Here is a 24,604-nt window from a genome sequence, read left to right as displayed (position 1 = left end):
TTAGGTGTCGTCGAGTCAGTTCCGACTCATAGCGACCCTATGCACAACAGAACGAAACACTGCCCGGTTCTGCGCCATCCTTACAATCGTTGTTATGCTTGAGCTCACTGTTGCAGCCACTGTGTCAATCCACCTCGTTGAGGGTCTTTCTCTTTTCCGCTGACCCTGTACTCTGCCAAGCATGATGTTCTTCTCCAGGGAATCATCCCTCCTGACAACACGTCCAAAGTATTTAAGATGCAGCCTCACCATCCTTGCCTCTAAGGAGCATTCTGGCTGTACTTCTTCCAAGAAAGAGTTGCTCGTTCATTTGGCAGTCCGTGGTATATTCAATATTCTTCGCCAACACCACAATTCAAAGGCGTCAACTCTTCTTCGGTCTTCCTTATTCATTGTCCAGCTTTCACATGCATATGAGGTGATTGAAAATACCATGGCTTGGGTCAGGCGCACCTTAGATTATAAATTCCTGGAGCGCAGAAACTCTGTGCTAAACTTTCAGTCCTCTACAGTGCTTAGCACAATCCAACGAACGTAGTAACATCACTTTTTAAAAATGAAATGAATAAATTCCCTTCCCAAAAGCAAGAAGAACTCAGTTCAGATAAGTGGTTCACATGACCTGGGAACTGCTGATGGTCCTTAAAAGTGTTCCACGTGGACAGTGGATTGATTTCTTCGAGTGATTAATATTTTTAATGGGAATAATTATGCTATTTAATCAAAATCAGTCCATTGGCATCTCACGAAAAGCAATCCTCTCCTCATCAATTTTGATGAGGTTTTTGCAGTGTTAATCAAGAATATGTAGAGTAAGTGACCCAAAGGACTCTGTTGAAGTGGTTTAAAAGGGAAAAAATCACTGCTCTAGATCAGCAAAGAGACTCCAGTTTGGATTCAGCTCTATCTGTAACATTTTACTTCCTTAAAAAAAGATATAACGCAAACATGGTAAAAATTTTACATGTGTTAAATCGGAAAGATGGATGCAACGGTGTTTGTTACTGTTATTCTTTGTATTTTCTGTATGCTTAATACATTTTAATTGTGTGGCATCTGAAACACATATAGTGCCGCAATACACAAGCATGTACTATTTGATCTATGTACGATGCTGTCCAATTTTTACTTACCAGTGCATCATCTTGCAATGAAGCAAAAAAGAAGCCATAGAGCGAGTTAACTTGGTCTTTTTCATTAACGAAGTCAAACATTGCAACTAGCCAACGAAAGAAAAGTACCTATTGAGAGACAAAAATGTTTACATTAGAGAAACATAACTGGCACAGAAGAGCTTAATTCCCACCTCAAGGCTATTTAAATCGCTAAAGTTTTAGAAGCTTACAGCACAAAGTAGGATAATAGATTTTACTTCTCAGTAAAAAAAAATTCTGTTTGAATTAGAGTTCTTCCATCAGGCTATATTGTTCCAAAACTATAGGCCTTGCACAAAAGACCACTGCCATTATTCCATAAGTGGCACTTTCTTCCCAGCCCTTAAGTGGCTCTGAAGGACTTATTATCAAAGTACTTAAAAAGATTACCTTGGTGCTACCAGAACACTTGCCAACACAAAGCCAAGAGACAGCCTTAACCACAGAATCTCCTGATATGACAGTTGCTGGAATCAAGCACTTCAATATCCGAGTGTTTATGGAATTCCCTGGAAAGTAGACAAGCTCTAAATTAAACTACATTTTAGTTCCTCGATTGTTCCCGGGACCTAAAAATCTCACTTTGTATTGATTGAAGGCAATAAAAACAGTGAATAACATTCAATATATTTTATCATCTTTATGAAAAAGTGTTTAACACAAAAAAAATTACCTTTAACTTCTGATACAAACTACAAAGCAATTTATTTGGCCCTTATAGTTTGACAAAAAGGGGAGGGTGATGCACAGTTTCTTTTTGAGGTGATAAAAACGTTCTGCAATTAGCTAGTGGTGATGGTTGTACGACTTTGTGAATATAGTACTAAAAACCAATGAAATGAACACTTCAAAAGGGTGAATTTTGATATGTGAACTATAGATCAAATAAGAGGCTGTCACTGGAAAATTTCAAAATAAATTTTTCTTATTATTTTTCAATGTCACAATAGATTGATTTACTTAAAGCTACTGATAGACACCTTGCATGAGCTGCTACATTTACGAATAAATATTTTTGTCTTCTTTCACCAAAAAAGGGGGTGAGGGTACTAGAATGGAGTAGATATTCTTGGACTTAGCTAGTAATAATATCATTCCATACTAGTCTAATCTTTCCATCTGGCTCTCTGGTCTCCATGGTGTTCTCTCATCTGGTAGTAAAAGTGATATTGCAGAGAATGGCTTTGTATACACCCAGTATCAACTTCTGTTTATTAAAGCTTTAAGAATTAAAGTACATTTCATCAATTTCTACCCCATCGCTCCGTAGAGAAGAAAAGAAGCAGTGATGGCTAGTAATCAATCACATGAATAAAAATCTCTGCTTTCTACTCTTGTGGTTTTACTTTTTCTCCCTCTCTCTTATCTCCTAACCCTTCTAAAGTTTAAAAGGGTCTCACAATTAACACTTTACATATGCACCAAATTCAAAGTGGGAATTTCATATTGACTCTAACTTCCAAGTGACTTTTTAATTAACTCCTAAAGACTCTAAAGTCCCTTTGTACCTAATTACGATCACATTTCTAGCATACCTGTCTCTAAATAGGCATTTCAACTTACCAAACAGGTGCAAATAAAGATCTAGTACTGTTGGCGGATATCGTAGAAGTAAGAAAAAGGGAGAAAAGCAATTAAGGAGGCCACATTTGACCTGAGCAAATTCCAGCTTCACAGAAAAATGCAAAGTTAGATTAGAAAGCCAGGGATTATTTCTTAAATTGTTATATACAAGTTTCCAGTGCATGATGCACACATTTTGAAACACCTCATGACCCGGCAGACATAAATACCACCAGCCACTAACTTCTCACCTATCAAAAAAGAAAAGGAAAATTCCAAAATAGAAAACACCTATAGAGTCTATATATTTTTTAAGGGCAGTAGGGAGTGACAGAATTGATCTTGATAGACATTGATCGGTTAAACATGGATTCCTGGAAAGATATTAGAACAACCAACCTGAAACAACCTACAAGAACAAAAGCCAATCTTACTCAGTCAACTTTAACTTTCTAAGAAAACCAAAGAACTAATCAGGGAAAAGTAAAAACCGAAACCAAACCTGCTGCCGTCGAGTCAATTCCAGCTCATAGTGACCCTATAGGGCAGAGTAGAACTGCCCCATAGAGTTTCCGAGGAGCACCTGGCGGATTTGAACTGCCGACCTTTAGGTTAGCAGCCATAGCACTTAACCACTATGCCACCAGGGTTTCCCAGGGAAAAGCAGAGAAATAAAATACCTCAGAGTCATAAGTTGAATTAAGTTACTAATGCTGTGTTGTTGCTTTCAAACACGCAAATATGATGATAGGACAAATACAAAGGAACCTAGGATACAAGGACCAGGAAATATTATATAAGGCATCCAGTTTTGAGAGCTGCCTTAATTAAAAAAAAAAAAAAAACTAGTAGCAGTGTAATGCAGTATAAACACTAGAATGGGAATTAGGAGATCTGAGTTCTACCTCCAACTTTCTCACATTAAGCCAAGTCTGTTTACTGCTCAACTTAAATTGAGAATGTTCAGGGTTTAGAATACCTCCCAAATCTGAATCTGGATGAGGGGTTAAAAGGTTCTTTTCAAGTAAAAAGAATACTGATGAGGTGTTATTCATTTCTTTCTAAGAACCCCTCCAACACCTCCCCACACCTCCTCCATCATGAACCTAGAACAGGAAAGCATGTGCACAAAAGAAAATGCATCTTGACTGACAAGAGTCTATCCATTTTACTTGTAAAGATACGTGACAACTGGCCATTTTCAGAATATGCCCGCAGAAACTCTGGCTCATAAGGTAGTTGGAACACCATTTTATAACCCTATCAGGTTGGTTTTAGGAAGAGAATAGTAAAAAGAACTGCAACTGACTGCAATGAACAAGCTAATTAAGTCTAGGAGGCAATACTAATAGCAAACTAATGACAAATGTATCCCATCTACATACCAAATTTGCCACTAAGTGCCACATTTAATAGAATGTCAATTTTTTCTGGAGCTAAACCATTCTTCCAAGCCACATTTTCCACGGTTTTCAAGTGTTCTTCCATGGTTTTACCTTTACTCTGTAAAGTTTTAATGGGACCTGAAAAAAAAAAAGGACCAATATTCAATAGTGGGACCTTAAAATTCTTTCAGTCCCCAATAGTTAAAATTTGGGATTCTTTAAAGGAACAGCTTTATATAAAAAATTTCTTCCTAAAAACCCTTCAAAAGCTTTAAAACTCTAGAATATTTAAGCGCAGTAACGCCCTTAGTGAGGAAAACTGAATCATGCCCTGGCATCAAAGCTTTAAACTATCGTGGGACAAACAGATCAACTGGCATAACTTAGCTCATAAAGACAATGTCCTACATACTAGTTTGGTGAGTAGCATCTAGGGTCTTAAAAACTTGCAAGCAGTCATCTATGATACAACTATCGGTGTCTTTCCATCTGGAGCAAAGGAGAGTGAAAGAAACCGAAGATTCATGGAAGAAATTAGCCCATGCCTCTTAACCACAGCCTCTCGAACCTCAGACCAGAACTAGATAGTGCCTGGCTACCACCACGGACCATTCTGACCAGGGACACAATAGAAGGTCTTGGTTAGAATGGGAGAAAAATGTAGAGCAAAACCAAATTCATAAAAAAGACCAGACTTCACTGGACTAATAGAGACTAGAGGAACCCCTGAGACTATCGTCCTAAGATACCCTTTTAACCTGGAACTGAACTTACTCCTGGAGGTCACCTTTCAGCCAAATAATAGATTGGCCTATAAAATAAAAAATAACATCCATGAGGAATGTGCTCCTTTAAACAATCAGCTATGAGACCAAACGGGCAACATTTACACAAAAGCAAAGATGAGAAGGCAAGGAGGTGCAGGGAAACTGGATGGATGAAAACAGGGCAGGCAGGGTGAAAATGGTGAGAATGCTGACACATTACAGGGATTGTAACCAATGTCACAGAACAATTTGTGTATGAATTGTTGAATGGGAATCTAATTTGCTGTGTAAACTTTCACTTAAAACACAATAAAATATTGGGAAAAAAAGCTTTAAACTACTAACTAAAATCATTGGTTTAGACTATATGCTGTTTCAATATTAGGGCAGTGGTTCCCAAACTTGGCTTACATTAGAATCATCTACGTAATATTTAAAACATCCCAATGCCCAGGTTGCATCCCATACCAATAAAATCAGAATGTCTAGGAGTGAACACCGGGTGTTGCTATTTTTTAAAATTCTTGGGTGATTCCAATGGGCAGAAAAGTTTGGGAACCACTCTACTAAGAACATGCTTTACTGCTGTGTCTGTAGTACCTAACATATTAATATGGAATGTAGAAAGTGCTCAATAAATGCCTATGAAATAAACAAAAACAAAAATGAACAAAAATATGCTTTCTTTTAAAACTCCTGCTAAAAAAAAAAATTCTAGAATACTTTTATAAGAGAAATAATCACTGTTACCTTTCTCAAAGTATCTCAATGCTATTTGCAGTACTTCTGCGTGTTCGGAATCTTCCTCCGGATTGTTTTGTCCATGTTTCAAGATGCTCTCTGAATAGCTTGGCTTCTCTTTTATTTGGTCTGACAGTCTACCTTGAGAAGTCCTCCTTTGTGCCTCTGAGTTAACTCTTTTTCGAGCTGACATTGCTGCAGATATTCTATACAGAAACAACTGTCAAGTTACCATTAATCAGTCGAACATTCCCTTTTTTCTCCACAAAGACAGGGACCACATCTGCCCGTATTCCCAGCATTTAGTACAGTACCTACCGTACAACAGGCACAAAATAAACTGACAACAGTCCAGACAACAAAATCTATAGGTTAACTTTCTCAGAAAGCCCTTGACCTAAATAAAAGTAGAAAGAAACAACTCTCTAAGGTAACATTAATCAACTGGACTGGCCTTGGGCGGGGGGTGGGGGAGAGTGAGAGCACAGGCCATATAGCAAGTTCATTCTTAAAACGGCTTTATCATACAAGCGAGCCTAAAAATAATCCAGCGCATGAACTCAGTCTTATTTCTCCACTCACTATTTTTCTCCACTCCTCAATTTTGCTTTTGATCTTTATGTGTCCCTCTTTGTCAGTGCTAAGTTAAAACTGCATAGTTTAAAAGCCAAACAGGTGGCCAAACTAAAGATTTTCAAGACAGAAACATCCATTTATCTATTCACTTATTCAATAAATAATTACTGAACATCAACTATATACCAAGCACAATTCTAGGTACCAGGGATGAACTATTAAAACACTCAAGGTCCCTGCTCTCATTAAAGCAAATAAATAAGGAAATTAACTAATAATGAATATAAAAAACACAGCGATGTGATATAAACAAGGTGGGGGTGGAGGCGCCACTTTGGAATAAGTGGCCAGAGAAAGCCTCTCTGAGGCGACCTTTAAGTTGAGATCTGAATGCCAAGAGGGAATCGACCATGTGAAAATCTGGTGGAAGAGTATTCATGGAGCTGGAAGAACACCATGTCCTAAGACCTTAAAACAAGAAAGAGCTTTAGTGTTACAGAAACGGCAGCAACACCAGTGTGGGGAGGACTGGCAAGAAAGAGGTAAGGGTAGTGAGAGATGAAGTCAGAAAGGTTAGCCAGGGACTAGATCATAGCGGGACTTGCAAGTCAGAGAAAGGAATTTGGATTTTAAGTGTCATGGGAAGTGGTTGGGGTGGGGAGCTAGAATGGGGAAGGATACCATTTGATTTATGTTTTAAGATTGTAGCTGCTGTGTAAAGAACAGAATGTAGGGATAACAGAGTGGAAACAGACCAATTAAAGGGCTCTTGCAGAAGTTCAGAAGAAAGATGATTGCAGTGGGAACTAGACTTAAGGTGTAGTGGTGGAAGAAGTGCAAAATTAATTAATCATAATGTGTTTTGGAAGGAGACTGGGCGGGATGTGATAAAAGAACTGGATGTAGAGAAAAGGAAGAGGAACCAAGAATGACTTCTAAATTTTTGACTTACTATTGGAAAAATTAAGGGAATGGTTGAATTACCCAATCCCACCTTAGAACAGATGAGGTCAGAGTAGGCTAGCAATACGTACGTCCAACCCAGTGGGAGGGTCCAGATTCCGAGCTGTCAAAAAAGGGACACCCTGGTAGTGAGTGGCTAAGTGCTACAGCTGCTAACCAAAAGGTGGACAGTTCAAATCCACCAGGCGCTCCTTGGAAACTCTGTGGGGCAGTTCTACTCTGTCCTGTAGGGTCGCTATGAGTCGGAATCGACTTAATGGCAACGGGTTTTAACGGCGTTTTATGGCAAAAAGGGTCGCTATGAGTCGGAATCGACTGGACGGCACTGGGAAAGAGAATAAGACTGGCAAAAAGGGAGCCCTAGTGGTGCAGTGATTAAGAGCTCGGCTGCTAACCAAAAGGTCGGCAGTTCGAATCCACCAGCCGCTTCTCGGAAACCCTACGGGACAGTTCTACTCTCTCCTATAGGGACACTATGAATCGACTCTACGGCAACGGGTATGGCAAAAAGAGTTGGCGAGCAGCTTCTGAACCCATCCCTCTGAACCGTCCCATCGCTTCCCAAGTATCCCTTTCACGGCCTGCCCCAGCGGGGGGCGAACTTGGCCACAACCACTGGCCCACTGAACAGACTCCTGGGCTGGAGGAGAAGCCGACCCCAGCGACACCTTTCAGGGTAGTCTCGCCCGCAGAAATTAGGAGATCCCCTTTGCTCTCAGGGCTCCAAATTCAAGCGGTGTTTCAAAGTACCTCACCTGGCGCTCTCTTTGGTCCCACAGCGTCCGGCGCCGGAAAGCCGCCTCACTGATTCAAATAGCCGTGCCCCGCCCCGCGCATGCGCCCTCCGAGGGACCCAAGCGGCGCCAAGGCAGAGCGGCGCGTTCTACTGAAACCTGATTGGTTGGGTTTCCGCTCTGAGGGGAGAGGCAGCACGCGCGCCAACGCTGACGTAGACCCAAGTACTGAGTGCGACCGGCCCCACCCGCCGCCGCCTGGCGGCTGGAGGCGCTTGGGCCGTTGTGCCGGAGCCAGCTGATTGGCTGGTGTTTCCGGGGTTCTCCTAATGCTCGCATTCATAGTTTGGAGTAAAACGAAGCACTTAAGTGTCTTGATTCTTAAAATTAACGTGATAAGTTATAGTAATTATTTTGCCCGGATTGACCCCGAATGTCAGGATTTTGAAGCTGTAGGAAAATATGAAACTGCAAACTTCACAATAAAGTCTGCTTCTCCCATGCTAACTAGGTCTGTGACCTCTGAGGCAGTCGCTTTCCCTATGTGGAGATGAGGATTGGGAGGACAGAACGGTTGGGTCTGCCCTCCTTTACCGAGGATAGATGCGGATACTCTCCAAGGTTTGCGAGAAACGTGTGTCCCGAGTCAGATTTTGTGGTTCCTTGCAAGCAGCAGGCAATGAACAGAAAAATGGACCTTGAGTAATCAACTGACACTAAAGAAACCGGCTAAAACAGCAACAATGACTAAACTCGGTCCGTAATTTAATCTCTTATTGGGGTAGGAATCAGAGACAAAAGATAGAAATTGAGCGACTTTCACTGAATTTGTCGATGGGTAAAACTGTAGGGGGAGAAATTTGCAACAGGGAGAGTGAAAAAACGGTAACAGATGTCTTTGATTTTGGAGCTTCTGTGGCGTAGTGGTTAAGAGTTTAGCTGCTAACCAAAAGGTCTGCAGTTGGAATCCACCAGCCTCCTCTAGGAAACCCTGTAGGCCAGTTCTACTCTAAGTTTTGACTTTTTTTTTCCACCAGAAACTGCTCTGTAGCATCGTATATTTGTCTTTTCTGGCTAGAAAAGGGTAGTCATTAACAAACCCATTACCTCGTGATTTAATAAAAAGATTGTGTGCTTCTTTGATTTGAATTTCAAAAGGTCTCATAGCTACAAATGGGTGAAAGGCCAAATTTCCAGCACTTTTTACTGTCAAGTCAGTAACCATTAGTACTTGGTCACTATGGAAACTTGCATTCATTAAGAAAAAAATATTTAACCTTCTGCAAAATCTCCAGTCCTCTGAACATTCTTTTTCTTCGTATCCGACATACAGGGGAGACTGGTGCTCTTCTAATTTGCAAATTGTTTATTAAACCGTGAAACAATCAAATATTATTGTTTTGAGCTAACCCAAAGGTTTATTTTGAACAATTGTATCCAGCCTACTTTGAGCCACTTGTTTTTAGAAAGGAGAAATTCTCCCTGCATGCATATAGAATGACTGCTTGGAAAAAACCTTGTGGTTCAATTTCCTTGAGTCGATTATTTTTAACAGGAGAGATGAAAAACTAAAGATTAAACTGATGTATTTGAAAAAGCCTACAGTAGAAATGACTGTTTACCACATCTTAAGATTTTCAGAGTTTTCAGAGTACTTTCATGTACTCTTAATCATGCATGAAAATTGAGACAATGTTGGCCATTCAAATATTTCAACAATAGCTGTTCTTCCTCATCTAATAAAACAAACTTTCTCTAGAGTCATTTTTCACGTTTTTAATCATGTCATAGATTCAAAGAAATGTAAATTGGAAGGGATTTTAAGGTTTCAACCTCCCTCCCCTCCGTTTTTGTAGATGATGAAACTGGGGCCCTGAGTGGTGAAATAACTTGTCTAATGTAATAAATTCGTGGCAGTGCAAGTGTAAGTTGTGCCACTTTGAGGACACATATATAGTGAGACAGCGGTTCACTTTAATGTACCTGCAATTTTTTCAGAAATTATTTCTCTACCTTCCCTTGGCATCACCTGATGAAACAGAACTCCTCAAACCTAGAAATTGTATTGCGATCTCAAATCTATGGCTTTTTTGTTTTATGTGATGACATGACAGAAGTGTAGGAAATGTAAATAAGATAAGAAAGTTAATAACCTTATTAGTATATTAGGCGATTATCTTCCCCTACTCTTTTCCTCCCTTACCCAGACTTAAAGAGAGTGAGAGACTGAATCCTTTGTTACAACTCTTTCTTTCCAGATTTTAAGTTTTTGTCCAGACAGTTTCCTCCAAATTTCAAAAATTTTTATTTTGAAAGAATAAGAGAAATAAAAGAGAGGTATCAATTACCAAGAACAATTGACATTGAAGAAAATACAGTAATTCATAATCTCCCCACACACACCCCCCCACCCATGTCCCCACCCCTGGCACACTAATATTAAAACCATCAAAGCACATCTAACAAGGAGAAGCAGCAGTATGTAACAAAGAAAGCAAATATTCATACTGCTCAATCCAACTAACCCTTATCAAACGTCCTTCCCCACCGGAACTCCCTCCACCGGAACAATAGAGAGGTGTAGAGGAGACAACCCTAGGGCTGAGCTGGAACTCTGCTTGCGCTAGGAAGTTTCAGTGAAGAATCAATAGAAGTAGTGAATCTGTTTGGCCAGGAAACACTTGATACAGTTCCTCTATCAAATTTCAGATGATTCAAGAGAACAGCTGGGGTTTGAGACTCACGGTTTTCTAGCAGGACTAATCCCTGCTCCCTCAACCACAACAGGGGAGTAGGTGTCAAATCCTGGTTAGCTGCTGAGAATAGTGGAAGTAAGGCCACCTTTGGCTTGAGAAAATTTGAAAAAGATGTATGATAACAAGTTGACTGCTTCAGTTTCAAACTTTAAGTAAAAGGGCTTAGTAGCTTGGGTTTGGACCAAGACAAGGAGAAACTTCTTAGTTTATCACGTAAAAAATTAGACTATCTCTTGACTGCATGTATCCCTTGTTTTAATTAAGCTCAATGTGGGGTATTTAAACTTTGAACAACCTGACGTAGAGCCTAATTAATTTTACATATAACTCAATGTCTCAAATTGAAGGAACTTTTTTCTAAAGTGGTGAGTTTAAGTTTTCAGCATAATCTGTCAAGGGACTTTCCCTCCATGGGAATATATCACTTACTTTACACCAGAAGTAATTAGGGCTCTCTTTGTAGGAGGTTTATCTTACTCTGCCTTTGCTGGAATCAATGTATAAAGGGAAGGATACCTGTGCAGGATTAGTTCAAGACCAGAGCCTTCTCATCCATCCATGCGTGCATACACACACAGTAGTTAAATACATATTCCCACACATTGTCTTACAATCACATGCTTGCTGGAGTCCATTTCACAAATACATTTCAACAGTAGCCATATACATTTACATGCAGCAAGATGTGAGAGTCGCCCCAGAGTGATTAAAGGTGATGCACATATATCTAGGTAGGGGAGGTCATTTTATGGTATAGATGTACACAAGCCAACATGGTCATTAACTTGCAGGTTATATTTTTCCCTTCCCCCCAAGATAGATAAATCAAGTGAGAAACACACACTGACATCTTCCTGGGTGTCATGGAGGCAACTGCCTGAAAGGTCCATTTTTGCACTTCCATTTTCCTATGACACCTTCATTTTGCCCTGGGGAGCCTTCTCATATAAAGAGGGCTGCTCCTCAGCATTCCCTGACAAGGGCTTCTTCTCAGAAGACCGGTCTTCAGGCTTGCGGGCAATCAGCAGGCGGCAGGTGAGCAGGATTCCAAACACCAGGGCATGAGCATAGCGTTTGAGAGGATCACCCACCAGCTGGTGAAAGAAGAGCACAGCTAACACCAGCAAGAGTAGGAAGAAGTTGGCCACATCCTTGGGACGCCCAGGCACAAGGGTCATGACGATGCCACAGGCCACCTCAAGAACTCCAATGCTTTTGCGGAGAAGAATGGAATTGATCCCCATTTTCTTCAGCAGAGGAAGGGCTCGCACATAGCTCTTGTAAGCACGTTTCTAGAATGGGAATGCCATGAGACAATCGCTGCATTAACCATGATATTTGAACATTAGAATGAAGAAAACACAATCAATATCCTTCTTCCCCACCATTCACCTTCCACACCAGCCAAGGGTGTTCACGTTTCTTGACTGTGCCCCCTAAACAAAAAAGCTTCATAACTAAAATAAGATAAAAGCAAGCAATCTCCTGAGATCCCTGTGACTTAAACCTTAGTAACAACACCAAAGGGAATAAGGCAGACAATTTGTTTGTATAGTTTAAATTTTTTTTTTCTAATTATCATAAACAACTCTAAGAATTTACAAGGAAATTCACTGGGACCATTAAAAACTAGTGTTAGCCACATCCACATTTTCCAGTGCCTGCCTTCTCCAAACCTGGGTGCATATGAATACCAACCAAAATGAAACAGGCCGGACACAGTACAGAAAGCTTCACTAATTTGGACTTCCCTAATTTGGAATCTGTGATCATTCAGAAAAGAGCTGAGCTGAAGTTTACATTTGTGGGATCTATCAAAAAAAAGTTTTAAGTGTTTGCTAAGCAAATACAAAAATAAAAATGTATGCAAATATTAGCCCCTTATATATATATTTTTTAACATAATAAGAAAAAATCATTCTCATATTCATTGACGTAAATCCCCAGACCTCTACAAGATACTACCCTGGTTAGTCTAGTTCAAGTCCATTAATTTTAATTCAAGAAATATTTATTGAACACCTACTATGTGTTATGCGTTGCAGATACAGAGGTGAATAAGACAGGGTCAAGAAGCTCTTGGTCTAGTGGGGGGAAACAGACACGTAAACAACGTTATAAGGCAGTGTTATATAACAGAGGTATGCACAAGGTCTAATGATAGTCCAAAGGAAGACACCATAGGATAAAGGTGCAAGTTACTGGATATATTACAAAGTAAAAGAATTATATTGCATTTAGAGTCATAGATAAATCATATTTTTCACTATTTCAGATTGGCCAGATCCTCATTTTGAAGCAAACTGATGAGATTTTAACAAGTCTTGTTGGGTTGTTCGACTGCTTTATTTTCATTAAGTATCCATTCATTCATTCAATATTTATTAAGTGCCTCCTCGTGGTAGGCACTGTACTAGGTGCTCTGCATACAGATGTCAACTGTTCAAAGGCTCTGCCTTCCTGAAGCTTGAAGTTTATGAGGGGAAGAACTGATAGTAAATGTAAGTGCAAAAAAAGTGTTATGGGTGCTAGATAAAATTATGTACTGGGTACAGTGGAGGCACACCAGAGGAAGTGTGATCAAATCTCCCTAGATGAAGGCTGAGAAAAATCTGGAGTGGAATCTGAAAAGATAAACAGGTGTTTGCAAGATCAATAAGGGAGGGAAGGACATTGCAGGCAGAAGCAGCTGGATGAGCAAAGGTCCTAAAGCACAAAATAGACTGGTGTCTTGACAACACTGCCACAGTTCAGCATAGGATGAGAAGGGTGAGACGTTAGACAGGAGAGGTAGATATGAATCAGATTACAGAGAACTATATATGCTGTGCTATCGAGTTGGACTTTATCCTCTAAGCAAGGGGAAGCAACATAATAAATTCGCTTTTTAGGAAGTTTCCTCTGGAAATAGTGTGGAGGATGGATTGGGAGAGGCACGCCTAGAAGCAAGGAGACTAGGTGAGAGACCTGGACTAGAGTAATCATGGTGAGGATAAAGGGAAGGGGACAGAGTTAAGGATACATTGAATACGAAATCAATAGAACTTGGCATTTTGTTGGATGTAGGCACTGAGGGGAAGGAAGGAGTCAAGAAAGATTCTCTCAGGTGTTTAGTTTGGGTGCCTGGGCAGATGGCTGTTACCGTTCTCCACGTCTGGGAATGCAGCAGAGGTTGAGGGGCAGGAGCAAAGGGGAATAAGAAATTTAATTTTGTTTTTTTTAGAGTTGAAGTATCCACAAGACCTCTAAATTGAGATGTCTGGTGGTCCGCTTAGAAAGAGAGGTCTGGGCTAAAGATACAGAATGCATAGTCATCAGTATATAATATGGGAGTGGACAAGATTGCCAGGGTGAGTATTACAGTGAGAAAAATTGTGCGACAGAACATTTAAGCAATGAAGAGAGGAAAAAGGAGTCCACAAAGCAGACAGAACAAAATAGGAGGAAAACCAGGAGAGATAGGGCCATGCAGGCTAGGAAGAGTTTCAAGAAGAGAATAGTCAAAAGCACCATATGCAAGACAAGAATTATAAGAATCAGGCAGAAAGCCAACTCGCCCTCCCAGAGCATCTGGCGCTTAGAATAGAGTTCTACAAATTCTAGATTTGGAACAAACATTAAGTCATTTTTTTTCTCACTCCTGGACAAGTGAATGCACCTCTATTTCATGGATTATCAGGAGTAGCACAAGATAATCCTCTCTGATAACTGTTAAAAGTGTTCTAGTGAAAAAAGCACAGGTTTTAGATTCAAACAGACTTGATTTCAAATCCCAGCTCAACCACTTTTCCAGTTGGGTGTCCATGGGCAAATCATTTAAAGTCTCTGAAACTCGTTTCCTGAGCAGGGCAGGGACTTGAGTGAGGTGAGTGAGGCTACTTGCCTTGGGTGCAAAATTTAAGGGGATGCCAAAAAAAACTCATTAATCATAAATAATATCCATGATGAACAAAACTTTAAATAAAGGCTGGATCCGCCCCCAACACTTGCAGGATCCTGCTTCACTCTCCCCTCCTGCCTTTCCCTAATCTCAGCCCTGTTGGATCCCGACTTAATTTAAAATTTCACCTCCCCTTAATCCCTACACTGTTCCTGAGCACATAGGAAATACAAAGTGTTAGTCATTCTTCCTCCCTCTTCCCATTTTAGGGTAAAATTATGGATTTTCAGAGTGAAATTTGGAGAAAGGTTGACCAGTAGGTGGAGTGTAGCCCTGAGGCTTAACTGAACCAGATTCATGCAGAGCTGAGCTGAGGGTTAGGACACCTGGTGATGGAGAGAAGCCTGCCCCTTTCCTCTCAGTGTTAACCTAGATACAACCTGCCAGCTTTCCCCCTTTCCCCCTCCCCAACTCTCACCCTCTGGTGACGATAGCAGGGAGACATTAGGGAAAGTTATCTAGACCCAAGAGACCTCCTTAATACTTTTAAGTAAGGACCATTTCTAATTAACAACACAAACCTTCCCATGAGGCGATTCCTAAGTGTAAGCTTCTCACATGATGAACACAGGACGCAAGATGAGTTTCTTGCAGTCGTTTCTGAGCCAAGATTTCCAGATGCTGGCTGCTTTGCTTCTGGAAATGTTCCTTTTTTTGGCTAGGGCTAACACCCATCAAGAAGCCCTGGTGGTGCTGTCGGTTAAGGGCTCAGCTGCTAACTGAAAGGTAGGCAGTTTTAAACCACCAGCCACTCCGCAGGAGAATGCTGCGGCAGTCTGCTTCCATAAAGATTTACAGCTTCTGTCCAATAGCATCTCTATGAGTCAGAATCTACTCAAAGGCAAAGAGTTTTAACCACTCATCATTCAAGAATAGATTCTTATCTATACTACAGTGGAATCTGTAGCCCTAAGGCCAAATTCTAGGTCCTTATTAAATTAAGTTCTTATGACTTCGGTGGTGTTTTTTCTCTCCATTTGGTATAACTGCATATTACTTGTTCTCAGTTGTTTAGCTAACCTCTAAAACTGCAGCTATGGATATTTTTATACAGCTGTAGCCTCTTTCTTTCCTCCATTTCTCAAGAGGAAACTGCATGTGGATAAGCCATTTCATCAAATCTTTAGTTCTAAGCTCGGTGGGTACAGATGGCATCTATTCTCCAAGATTCCAGACAGTGAATATTTAGTTTGTCAGAGATGGGGTTAAGCTTGGGTGGGTCTTGACATTATAGGAAGCCCTTTATTTTTTCCCCCCTTGGAGCAGAATGGGGACTTCAAAAGAATTCTACTATTGCCAAACCCTATCATTAAGCTTGGTCTAAAAATAAATAAATAAACCATTGCTGTCGAGTTGATTCCAACTCATAGCTACCCTATAGGACAAGTAGAATTGCTCCATAGGATTTCCAAGAGTGGCTGATGGATTCAAACTGCTGACCTTTTGATTAGCAACTGAGCTCTCAACCACTGTGCCACCAGGGCTCCAAGCTTGGTTCTGACATATCTATTGAGACTATAGTAACTAGGTCTCTAAAGACCTTAATTGTACTGATCGTGAGTAAAGACAGTTGACTGACTGACTCCCAAAAGGCTCTTGCATTTCACATTGTTAAGTCTGTTTCCTTTCCATTGCAATGACCCAGACCCTGCACCATAGTTTCCTTATAGGGGAAGGAACCAGGAAAGAGAAAGGTTCAGCCAAATGTTCCAAACCCCTTCAACCAAAGGCAATCATCGCAGCAGTATTCTCGGACTGGGACTCTTAAATAAGCTAAATGCCAATTTTAGTTTTACCCCTAAGTTGCTGGGAGAAAGTTACTAATAGCTTATTACCTCAGTTTCTCTGTGTGTAAATTAAAAGTACATTTTGGAGAACCAAAGAAGCATAGCATCATAGCATGAACCGAGTGTCACAAAAACATTTTATCATTAAGGAACCACACAATTAGAAATCCATATGTTTGCAAGTCACAGCAATTATTTTAATGATAATAGTGATGAATCAAGCAGGTCCCTTCTTGTGGTATGAGGGATGTGATTCAGATGTGAGTCTTGTTATTTATTCCTCACAACATCCCAGGGTCCATGATATCATATCAGTGACATTAAACGTGAACAGCTCCAAATCATATAACGATATTCACCTTCAGTTACAATAAATAACTGACCCAAGTCAGCCAACAGGACAAAATGGGAACAGAGGGCAAGTAGTTAGGTCCATTATGTCCTCTAGCTCACATATATCAAATAGGTAAGAGAAAAAATAATCTGGTTAATATGCTGTATAATTCTATTTATGTAAAATTCAAAAATAGGCAAAACTAACCTATGATATTAGAAGTCAGGATAGTAATTACCCTGGGGGTGACGAGGGGTGTTTCTGGGGTGCTGATCATGTTCTGTTTCTTGATATAAGTGCTGGTTACACAGGAATAACTCTGAAAATTCATTGAGCTATATATTTATATCATGTGCACGTGTCAATATGTGTGTTTATACTTCAATAAAATTTATAGAGATAAAAAAATAAAAGCAGAAGTGGGCACTAAGAAATGCATATTTTGACTGAAAAAACTCAATCTACATAAGTGCTGGAAAATTTATTGACTTAAGTGTGATTTTCCTGAATCTTCGTAGGAAAAAAAATGAAAACCACATGTCAATCATAGATCCTTTTTTTTTTAATGCAATAGAAGCCATAGAATATTTAATTGTCAAATATTCACGTGAATGATAGACACCTTTTAAGGAATTCTACGTTTCACTGGGATATAATGCCCACCTAAAGAGGAAGTTATCAAGCCTGATTTTACTAACTGAAGTGGCTCTTTCCCAGATTGCATCTTAGGGCAGGAGAGTCTGACTTCTACTGACAATTGAAGGTTGCTCTGAAACAAACACAGCTGTTGGCCAAACTGAGACTACAAGCTCTCTGGCATAAGCCCCAACCCCCAACGTATGCTTTTGCTTGTGATGGCTAACTGTGTGAACTAAGCAAAATCACTTCACATCTCAAGGTCTCAATTTCCTTTCTGAGGGGATAACATACTGTTCCACCTCTGAGAGCAAGCAGTTCTAAGCATCATTGAATTACTCTCTTATTACTTAGTTGGAAAGCAATAAGTATCAGTGATTGAAAGCAAGAAAAATCATCTATGAACATTAAATAAATTGCCCAAACATCAGGGGTGTTTCCCAGGGGTATACAAACAAGAGGGCATTTAACTACAGGTAAACAAATCAATCAAATCAACAAACCTTTACTATGTGCCATGAGGAGATGCAAAGAAGCAGAGACTTTTCCAGTTGTCCTCAGGGCCAAAATCGTTGTGACAGGATTTTGGTGTTTTCTCACCATTTCGTATGTGACCCCCTGTGCTTACAGGATGAAACCACTGCTACAAAGAGTATGAATACCACATTTAGAGTAACCCAGCCATTCCTATGTTCCCAGTCACTGCAAAGAAAACTACTTAGTAGCACTGGCGCTGTCTCCCAATTTCAAGTAAATTCATGATGACGTTTAGCTAAGGGAGTGGTTTGTCATGATGAGTTCACATGGGATTTAGAGTACTGTACTCTAAAAAAAAAATTTTTTTAACTCTATAATGACACTTGCCAGATCTGGAGGAAATATGGGGCAACGCATGTCAAATAGGCTATCCAGAGATGTTTCTGGAAGTTCTCCACAGGATCCACTGTGCTAATTCCACAGCAGCAAGTGAAGATTCTTCAGTATTATCTGATTCCATAAAAGTCTATTCACCAGGGGTCATGAGAATAGCATCTTGCTCTCCTAAATGCCTGAGTTCATTCTCTTTAGCTAGACATTCAAATTAGGCAGGAAACCATCACAGAAAACAGAATCAATTATCATCATCACCTCACCAAGAGCATTTCTTGAACACCGACTATATGCATACACTGTACCAGATGCTTTCACATGTTATCTCAGTTAATATTCATAACAACCATCTGAGGTAAGTATTGTTATCCACATTTTACAGATGAGGAAACTGAAACACTAAGAGTGCCAGGACTCAAACATGAGGATGTATGACTCCAAAGCCTGTGCTCTTTCTACTAAACTTTCCTGACTTCCCCACTAGAGACAGGAAAGAAATATATAGTCATTTGGCTGGTTGGTTTTCAGCAACAATTCTCCATAGAGGAGATCACATGTAAGCATAACACTAATGTTTCTAGAACAAGAAAAAAAAAAAAAAGTCAGAAAAGCAAAAAAAAAAAAATCTAAATTTGAAAAATCGGTTTCAAAGTAAGACAAAACTCCCAAACTGTGGATTGGTGTAGTTGAATTGGTACAGAAAAGGAGCAAGAATGTTCCAGCTATTTTCAAGAATCAATTGCGCGTTCTGCCATCCAGAAAAACAGTTGAAACCATTAATCATTCCTCTACTTGGAAACTGAGTCACGGGACTTGGTGTTTAACTCTGCCCCAACAGCTTACCCTATAACCTAGGGTAAGTCATTAAACTTACTCTGTTTCAGTTTATCCATCAGTAAGATAAGAATAACTAATCAAAAGAATCTACCTCAGAGAGATGTTTTAAAAGAAAAACTAACCTTAAAACAACCACAGCAATAACACTTTGACATCTTATAAGAAAAGCCACTGCAGTCAATACATGACTAACCCCATCAATGCAGAGGAATCAGTCCTAAATAGAAAACAGAAGGTCTCAGATAATCATCCAAGCTGATCTAGGGTTGGGGTTCTGAGGGGTCTGTGGCCCCCTTCTAGAAGCAAAAAGACAAAATAAAAGGCTCCTGAAGTGCATAATCAAGAACCAGCCAAAGAAATCTAAAGGGTGGTAAGCAGCCAAAACAATGCTACAATGGCTCATTCATTCACCCATCCATTCAACAAATATATATTGAGCACCTTCTTTGTACTAGAGCTGCATTTCCTCCCTTTCCTATGGATTCAGGAATAAGGCTGAATCAAGCCCAGGAATATGTAGTGTGGCCAATTCCAGCCTGTGCCCCAGTGCACAATGTAGGAGGGGATCCTGGAAAAGGGCCGTCTGAAAATTCTCTTCAAGCCTTATGTCACTGTGACATCTACCTTCCCAGTTGGATATAGTCCTTCCATTCCCTCCAGATGCCCTGGAGCACAGAAGCATGTACACACACACACACAATGGTTCTATACTGGTGTACTAGATTTCATTTATTTAAATATGTCCCTTTATATGATATGAAATTTTCATATTTGTTTCTTCTGCCTTTCCTGAGTCTATAATAGATAGCTTCACTCCTGAGGAAAAAGCCTACTATAAACCCATTTGTAGCCAGTCCTCTTCTGAGTTCCTGCCAAGCAGCTAGGAAGCTTCCCCATGACTCCATTTTAGTTGGATTACCTGCAGAGCCTAACACTGTCCTTAGGATGCAGCTTGGGGAGCCTCTAAAGCAGTTGAGCAGGGTCTGGGGGGCAGGGAGTATAAGGAAGCAGGATACTCTGTCCCTAAGGAAAGGGAAAGCTAAAAAATACCTAAGGTGCACACACACACACAAATATATAAGCACATGTATACATGAGAAGTAAGCAAGAGCATATTTATTCATTTATAATCTGTCTATAATATCCAACTACTACCACAGATTAAAAATATAGTGGCATTACCCTCCACCTTGTCTCCCTGCCCCCACCCTCTTCAAACACTTTGGTGGCTTCTGTTGCCCCACCCTCCACTCCCCTCCCCAATGCTGGCTGCCTTGAATACTCATTTTGACCTGATTTCAATTCCATCTGGTCAAACATGCTGGGAGGAGGGGAGGGAAGAAGGAGAAGCACATTAGGATTTGCCACTGAGGATAGAGCTGGGTCCCTGAATCCCAGCCACCCTCCCCTACCCCCGGGTGATCCTGTGGTGAGGGAAACATAGAAAGCAGCAGCTCAAACCCTTAGACAGAAGCCAGAGCTGCCTGCTAACGTTTTCTAAGCATCTACAATTTGCCAGTCTCTGTCCATTTGCAGCTCACTTTGAGGGTCCCTGGAAGGCTCCACAGTGGACACCAGGAGAGCTATCTATTCCTCTCAATGTGTGGGGCTATTCCTCCCTGCTTGGACCCAGCGGGAGTCCCTCTTGCCTCTTCTCACTCTCCTTCTGTTCTTCACCTAAGCTCCTTTCCTTCTTGACCTTGAGAGTCCAGTCATGGGCTCCCTCCCATTACTGGCAGTCAGGCAAGGCAGTGAGAACCAGGTTCCCTTGAGCTGGAGCAGGGAAATGAAGAGACAAAGTGACAGGGAGAGGCGAGAGACAGAAAGTGCTGGAAACATCCCTTGCCATCTCCTAGTACTCCAAAGCATAAGAGCAAGTCCTCATCACGCCCAACTGAGGCAAGCAGCCCAGCCCCCAGTTCCCAGAGGAAATGTTTTGGCCAGTCACCTTTGGTGATTCCAACCATGCAAAGGGGAAAACCTGCAGAGGGGCTGGCCCTGGGCATCTACAGGAGGCAAGGTGGGGATTACAGGCTGGTTTGCAGGAGAGAAAAGGCAGACCTTGCAAGTTAGCCAAAAAAAAAAAAAAAATTCCAGCCCTCCCTTGAGAGACGGGTATGAGAAAGCAGGCAGGCACGCGGCGACCTTTATTTGGGCCAATACTGCTTTGTCTTAAGGATACACACACATACCCAGGCAGCTAGGGAAATACTATCAGCTCTACGTGAGGATAAGGAACACCTAGCCAGCCCCTAAAAACTGCAGGGTTTTGTAGTCCTGTCTCCAGCTTTTTCCCTCCTTCCCCTTTGTTCTTTCCCAACATAAACTCTCCAGCTTGTTAAACTCTTAGCTCCAAGGGAAGGAATCCGACTTGCAGACTCGTTGTCCGGACTTTGGGCGTGTGCTGGAAGAAGGGAAGGGCTCTCTCTTGCCAATGACAGGTGCCACACAAGTCTCAGCCTTCTGGTTTACTGGGGATGGGGTAAGGAGGGGGTCCTCGCTAGGCGGCCCCTCCCCCAACTGGCGTTCAGTGGCTCCAGAACAGTTGCTCCTGGCATAGCCCACAAATGCAATCGCTCTTACCCAGCTGCTCCCGCAAGCGGCAAAGTTGTTGGGGAGGAGGGAGCGGTCTGGGGTAGGAGTAAGGGTTAAGGGAATGGGACCGTAGAACGAGAAGGAAAAAAGGGGAGAGGTGCTCGCAATCCTTTGGGGGTGCGCCTCTCATCACCCATTTGCCTTACTTACCATCTCATTGTAGGCATCCTTGCTGAGCCTAGGGGTCAACTTGATAGTCCCCATGAAAACAAAGAAGAGTCCCAGGGCCACTGAGAGGGCCACGATAGTTACGGTTCTGGGGGATGCCATGGGGTCACCAAGGCAGGTCCCAACTAACCCTCTGCTTTGCGCACCCCGTCTGCCTGAGGTGCGGGCAGTTAGCACAGAGAGAAGGAAAGGAACGCTGCGGAAGCAGCAGGCAGCTAGAATGACAAAGGGAGAGGAGGGAGCTCCAGAGAAAAATTGAGAGATCGAGATTCAACCTCTCACTACAACAATCGCTGGGTCCTAATGCCCTACCCTTGCTGCTCACTGGCCAAAAGCAAAGTCTCGAAGTTAAATGAAGCCCTAAACTGAGGCGGAAAGTTCAAATCTTAAATGGGGAGAAGGTAGGTTATACTTCGAATTCAGTCTCTGAGCGGTCTCTGAAATGAAGAATTAAGTAAGACCTTTCCACCACTTCACACCCCAGGTACACTTTGTCTCCCGTCCCTCCCATCATCCTTTCGTTATGCACTCCGTTTTCCGCCTCTCCCTTTATCGCCCCATCTTCTTTTTCCTAGAAGCTTTTGTCTTCAGAGAGTTATTGGTTTCTGAAGTTGGAAGCATTGGAGGATAAAGCTGCAAAATTGTCAGTCTTGAATGCTGCCCAAGAAGGCTTTATCTTCCGCTTCCTCAAAAACCTCTAAAGGCTCCCGTTACTCCAGAGTTCTTATTTAGTGATTCAAGGCCGTCCACATTTTGACCCTTCTGTCTTTGAATGCAAACCCTGGTGGCTAGTGGTTAAGAGCTACGGCTCCTATCTAAAAGGTCAGCGGTTTGAATCCAACTGGCGCTCCTTGGAAACCCTATTGGGCAGTTCTACTCTGTCCTATAGGGTCGTTAAGAGCCGGAATCGACTCCACAGCAAAGGGTTGGGTTTGGTTTGGTTTTGTCTTTGGATAGTCCCTAGGTGGCACAAAGGGTTGGCCCTAGACTACTAACTCAAAGATTGGTGGTTCAAACCCACCCAGCAGTGCCACAGAAGAAAGGCCTGGCGGTCTGCTTAAGTAAAAAGATTAAAGCCAAGAAAACCTCCTGGAGCAGTTCTACTCTGTAACACATATGGTTGCCATGAGTTAGGATCTACTGGACAGCAAAGGGTTTTGTTTTTGCTCCTGTCTTCTAACACCTCCTACTGTCATATGCCACTCTTCATCTACTATTTACTCATGGCCCTATACAACTTGAGCTTTCCCACTCCCCTAATCTTTGGTCATGTCCTTTTCCCACTCCATCACTCTTTATCCTTTTCTTTAATGTCACCTTCTCCATAAAGCCTTTCTGGGTTCATTCCCAGCTGGGTATGATTTCTCCCTCCTTTAATTTTCTCTAATAATAGCCAACACTCATTGACTGTTTACTAGGTGCCAGACACTGTCCTTTACACACGTTAACTCATTTGATCTTTACCGCAACACTGTGAGTCTTATGCCCGTTTTATGGATGGAGATATCGAGGCACAGGGAGTTAAATAAATTGCCCAAGATTATACTGCTAGTAAACAGAGGGTAAGCATTTAATCTAGGTAGTCATTTCTAGAACCCAGGCTCTTGAATATTGGTCTACTGCCTCTCCTATTATATTCTGTACCATTAGCATGACACTGGACTCAAACATACTAATGATCATGAAGATGGCACAGCACTGGGCAACATTTCTTTCTGTTATACATAAGGTCACCATGAGTTGGAGCTGCCACGATGGCAGCTAACAACAACAACAGTATGACATTTACTTGATACTGCTTAGCTCTGTAGTACACACAGACACACACACACTCATAATTTTTTGGGAGTCAGTGTTGATTAGGGAGATAGAACAGTCAAACCCAGAAGGTCCAGAGTTGGAATCCCAACTCTGCCACTGTGTGAGCTTGGAAAGTCACTCAACTTCTCTGAACCTCCATTTCCACATTTATAAACTGTGGACAAAAATCTTGTGTCAAAGGGTTTGTCATGGATTGAATTATGTCCCCCCAAAAATGTGTGTATCAACTTGGTTAGGCCATGATTCCCAATATTGTGTGGTTGTCCTTCATTGTGTGATTGTAATTTCATGTTGAGAGGATTAGGGTGGAATTGCAACAGCACCCTCACTCAGGTCACCTCCCTGATCCCAGGTAAAGGGAGTTTCCCTGGGGTATGGCCCGCACCACCTTTTATCTCTCAAGAGATAAAAGGAAAAGGGAGCAAGCAGAGAGTTGGGGACCTCATACCACCAAGAAAGCAGCACCAGGAGCAGAACATGTCCTTTGGACGCGGGGTCTCTACGCCTGAGAAACTCCTCAACCAGGGGAAGATCGAAGACAAGGACCTTCCTCCAGAGCTGACAGAGAGAAAAAACCTTCCCCTAGAACCAGCGCCCTGAATTTGAACTTGTAACTACTAGACTGTGAGAAAACATTTTTTCTCTTTGTTAAAGCCATCCACTTGTGGTATTTCTGTTATGGCAGCACTGGATAACTAAGACAGGGTTGTTTTAAAAATTCCATGTATCTAAAGTGTCTCACATATCATAAGAGCTCAATGGAGATAGTTCTCTCTTCTTGCTCCTTCTACCTTCCTGATGCACTCCACAATTAGATTAGATTATACACATTTAAAAGATAGGGGCCACTTCTATTATCCCCCATAGTACCTAGCACAATACCTTGGTGCACCAGATTCTAATTAATCTCTGTTGGGGAAAAAAACAATAGATAAATTAAAATGCAAATACCTCTGGGAGTGGTAATACTTTAAGAT

The 24,604-nt window shown here is 41.5% G+C and overlaps 2 protein-coding genes across 3 annotated transcripts in view; both read right to left on the bottom strand.

Moving 5' to 3' along the window:
* CENPI (centromere protein I) overlaps nt 1–7,949 on the bottom strand; it is a 90,201-nt gene extending 82,252 nt beyond the window's left edge. For both annotated transcript variants that reach the window (XM_010601387.3, XM_010601390.3), the window contains exons 1-5: nt 7,905–7,949; nt 5,620–5,816; nt 4,103–4,240; nt 1,545–1,663; nt 1,134–1,241 (exon numbers count right to left, since the gene is read on the bottom strand). In XM_010601387.3, coding sequence (XP_010599689.1) covers nt 1,134–1,241; nt 1,545–1,663; nt 4,103–4,240; nt 5,620–5,803 — 549 coding nt within the window. In that variant the 5' untranslated portion in view covers nt 5,804–5,816; nt 7,905–7,949. The remainder of the gene's footprint in view (nt 1–1,133; nt 1,242–1,544; nt 1,664–4,102; nt 4,241–5,619; nt 5,817–7,904) is intronic.
* Nucleotides 7,950–9,143: 1,194 nt separating this feature from the next.
* Nucleotides 9,144–22,440, bottom strand: TMEM35A (transmembrane protein 35A). The gene is made up of 2 exons (XM_003422042.4): nt 21,789–22,440; nt 9,144–11,931 (listed from the first exon to the last, which is right to left on the bottom strand). The coding sequence occupies exons 1-2, from the start codon at nt 21,906–21,908 to the stop codon at nt 11,548–11,550; spliced, it is 504 nt and encodes a 167-aa protein (XP_003422090.1). The 5' UTR covers nt 21,909–22,440; the 3' UTR covers nt 9,144–11,547.
* Between the last annotated feature and the right edge of the window lie 2,164 nt (nt 22,441–24,604).

The sequence above is a fragment of the Loxodonta africana genome, chromosome X (genome assembly GCF_030014295.1).
Source record: "Loxodonta africana isolate mLoxAfr1 chromosome X, mLoxAfr1.hap2, whole genome shotgun sequence".
NCBI lineage: Eukaryota > Metazoa > Chordata > Mammalia > Proboscidea > Elephantidae > Loxodonta > Loxodonta africana.
This window is presented reverse-complemented; position numbering and strand designations above follow the sequence as displayed.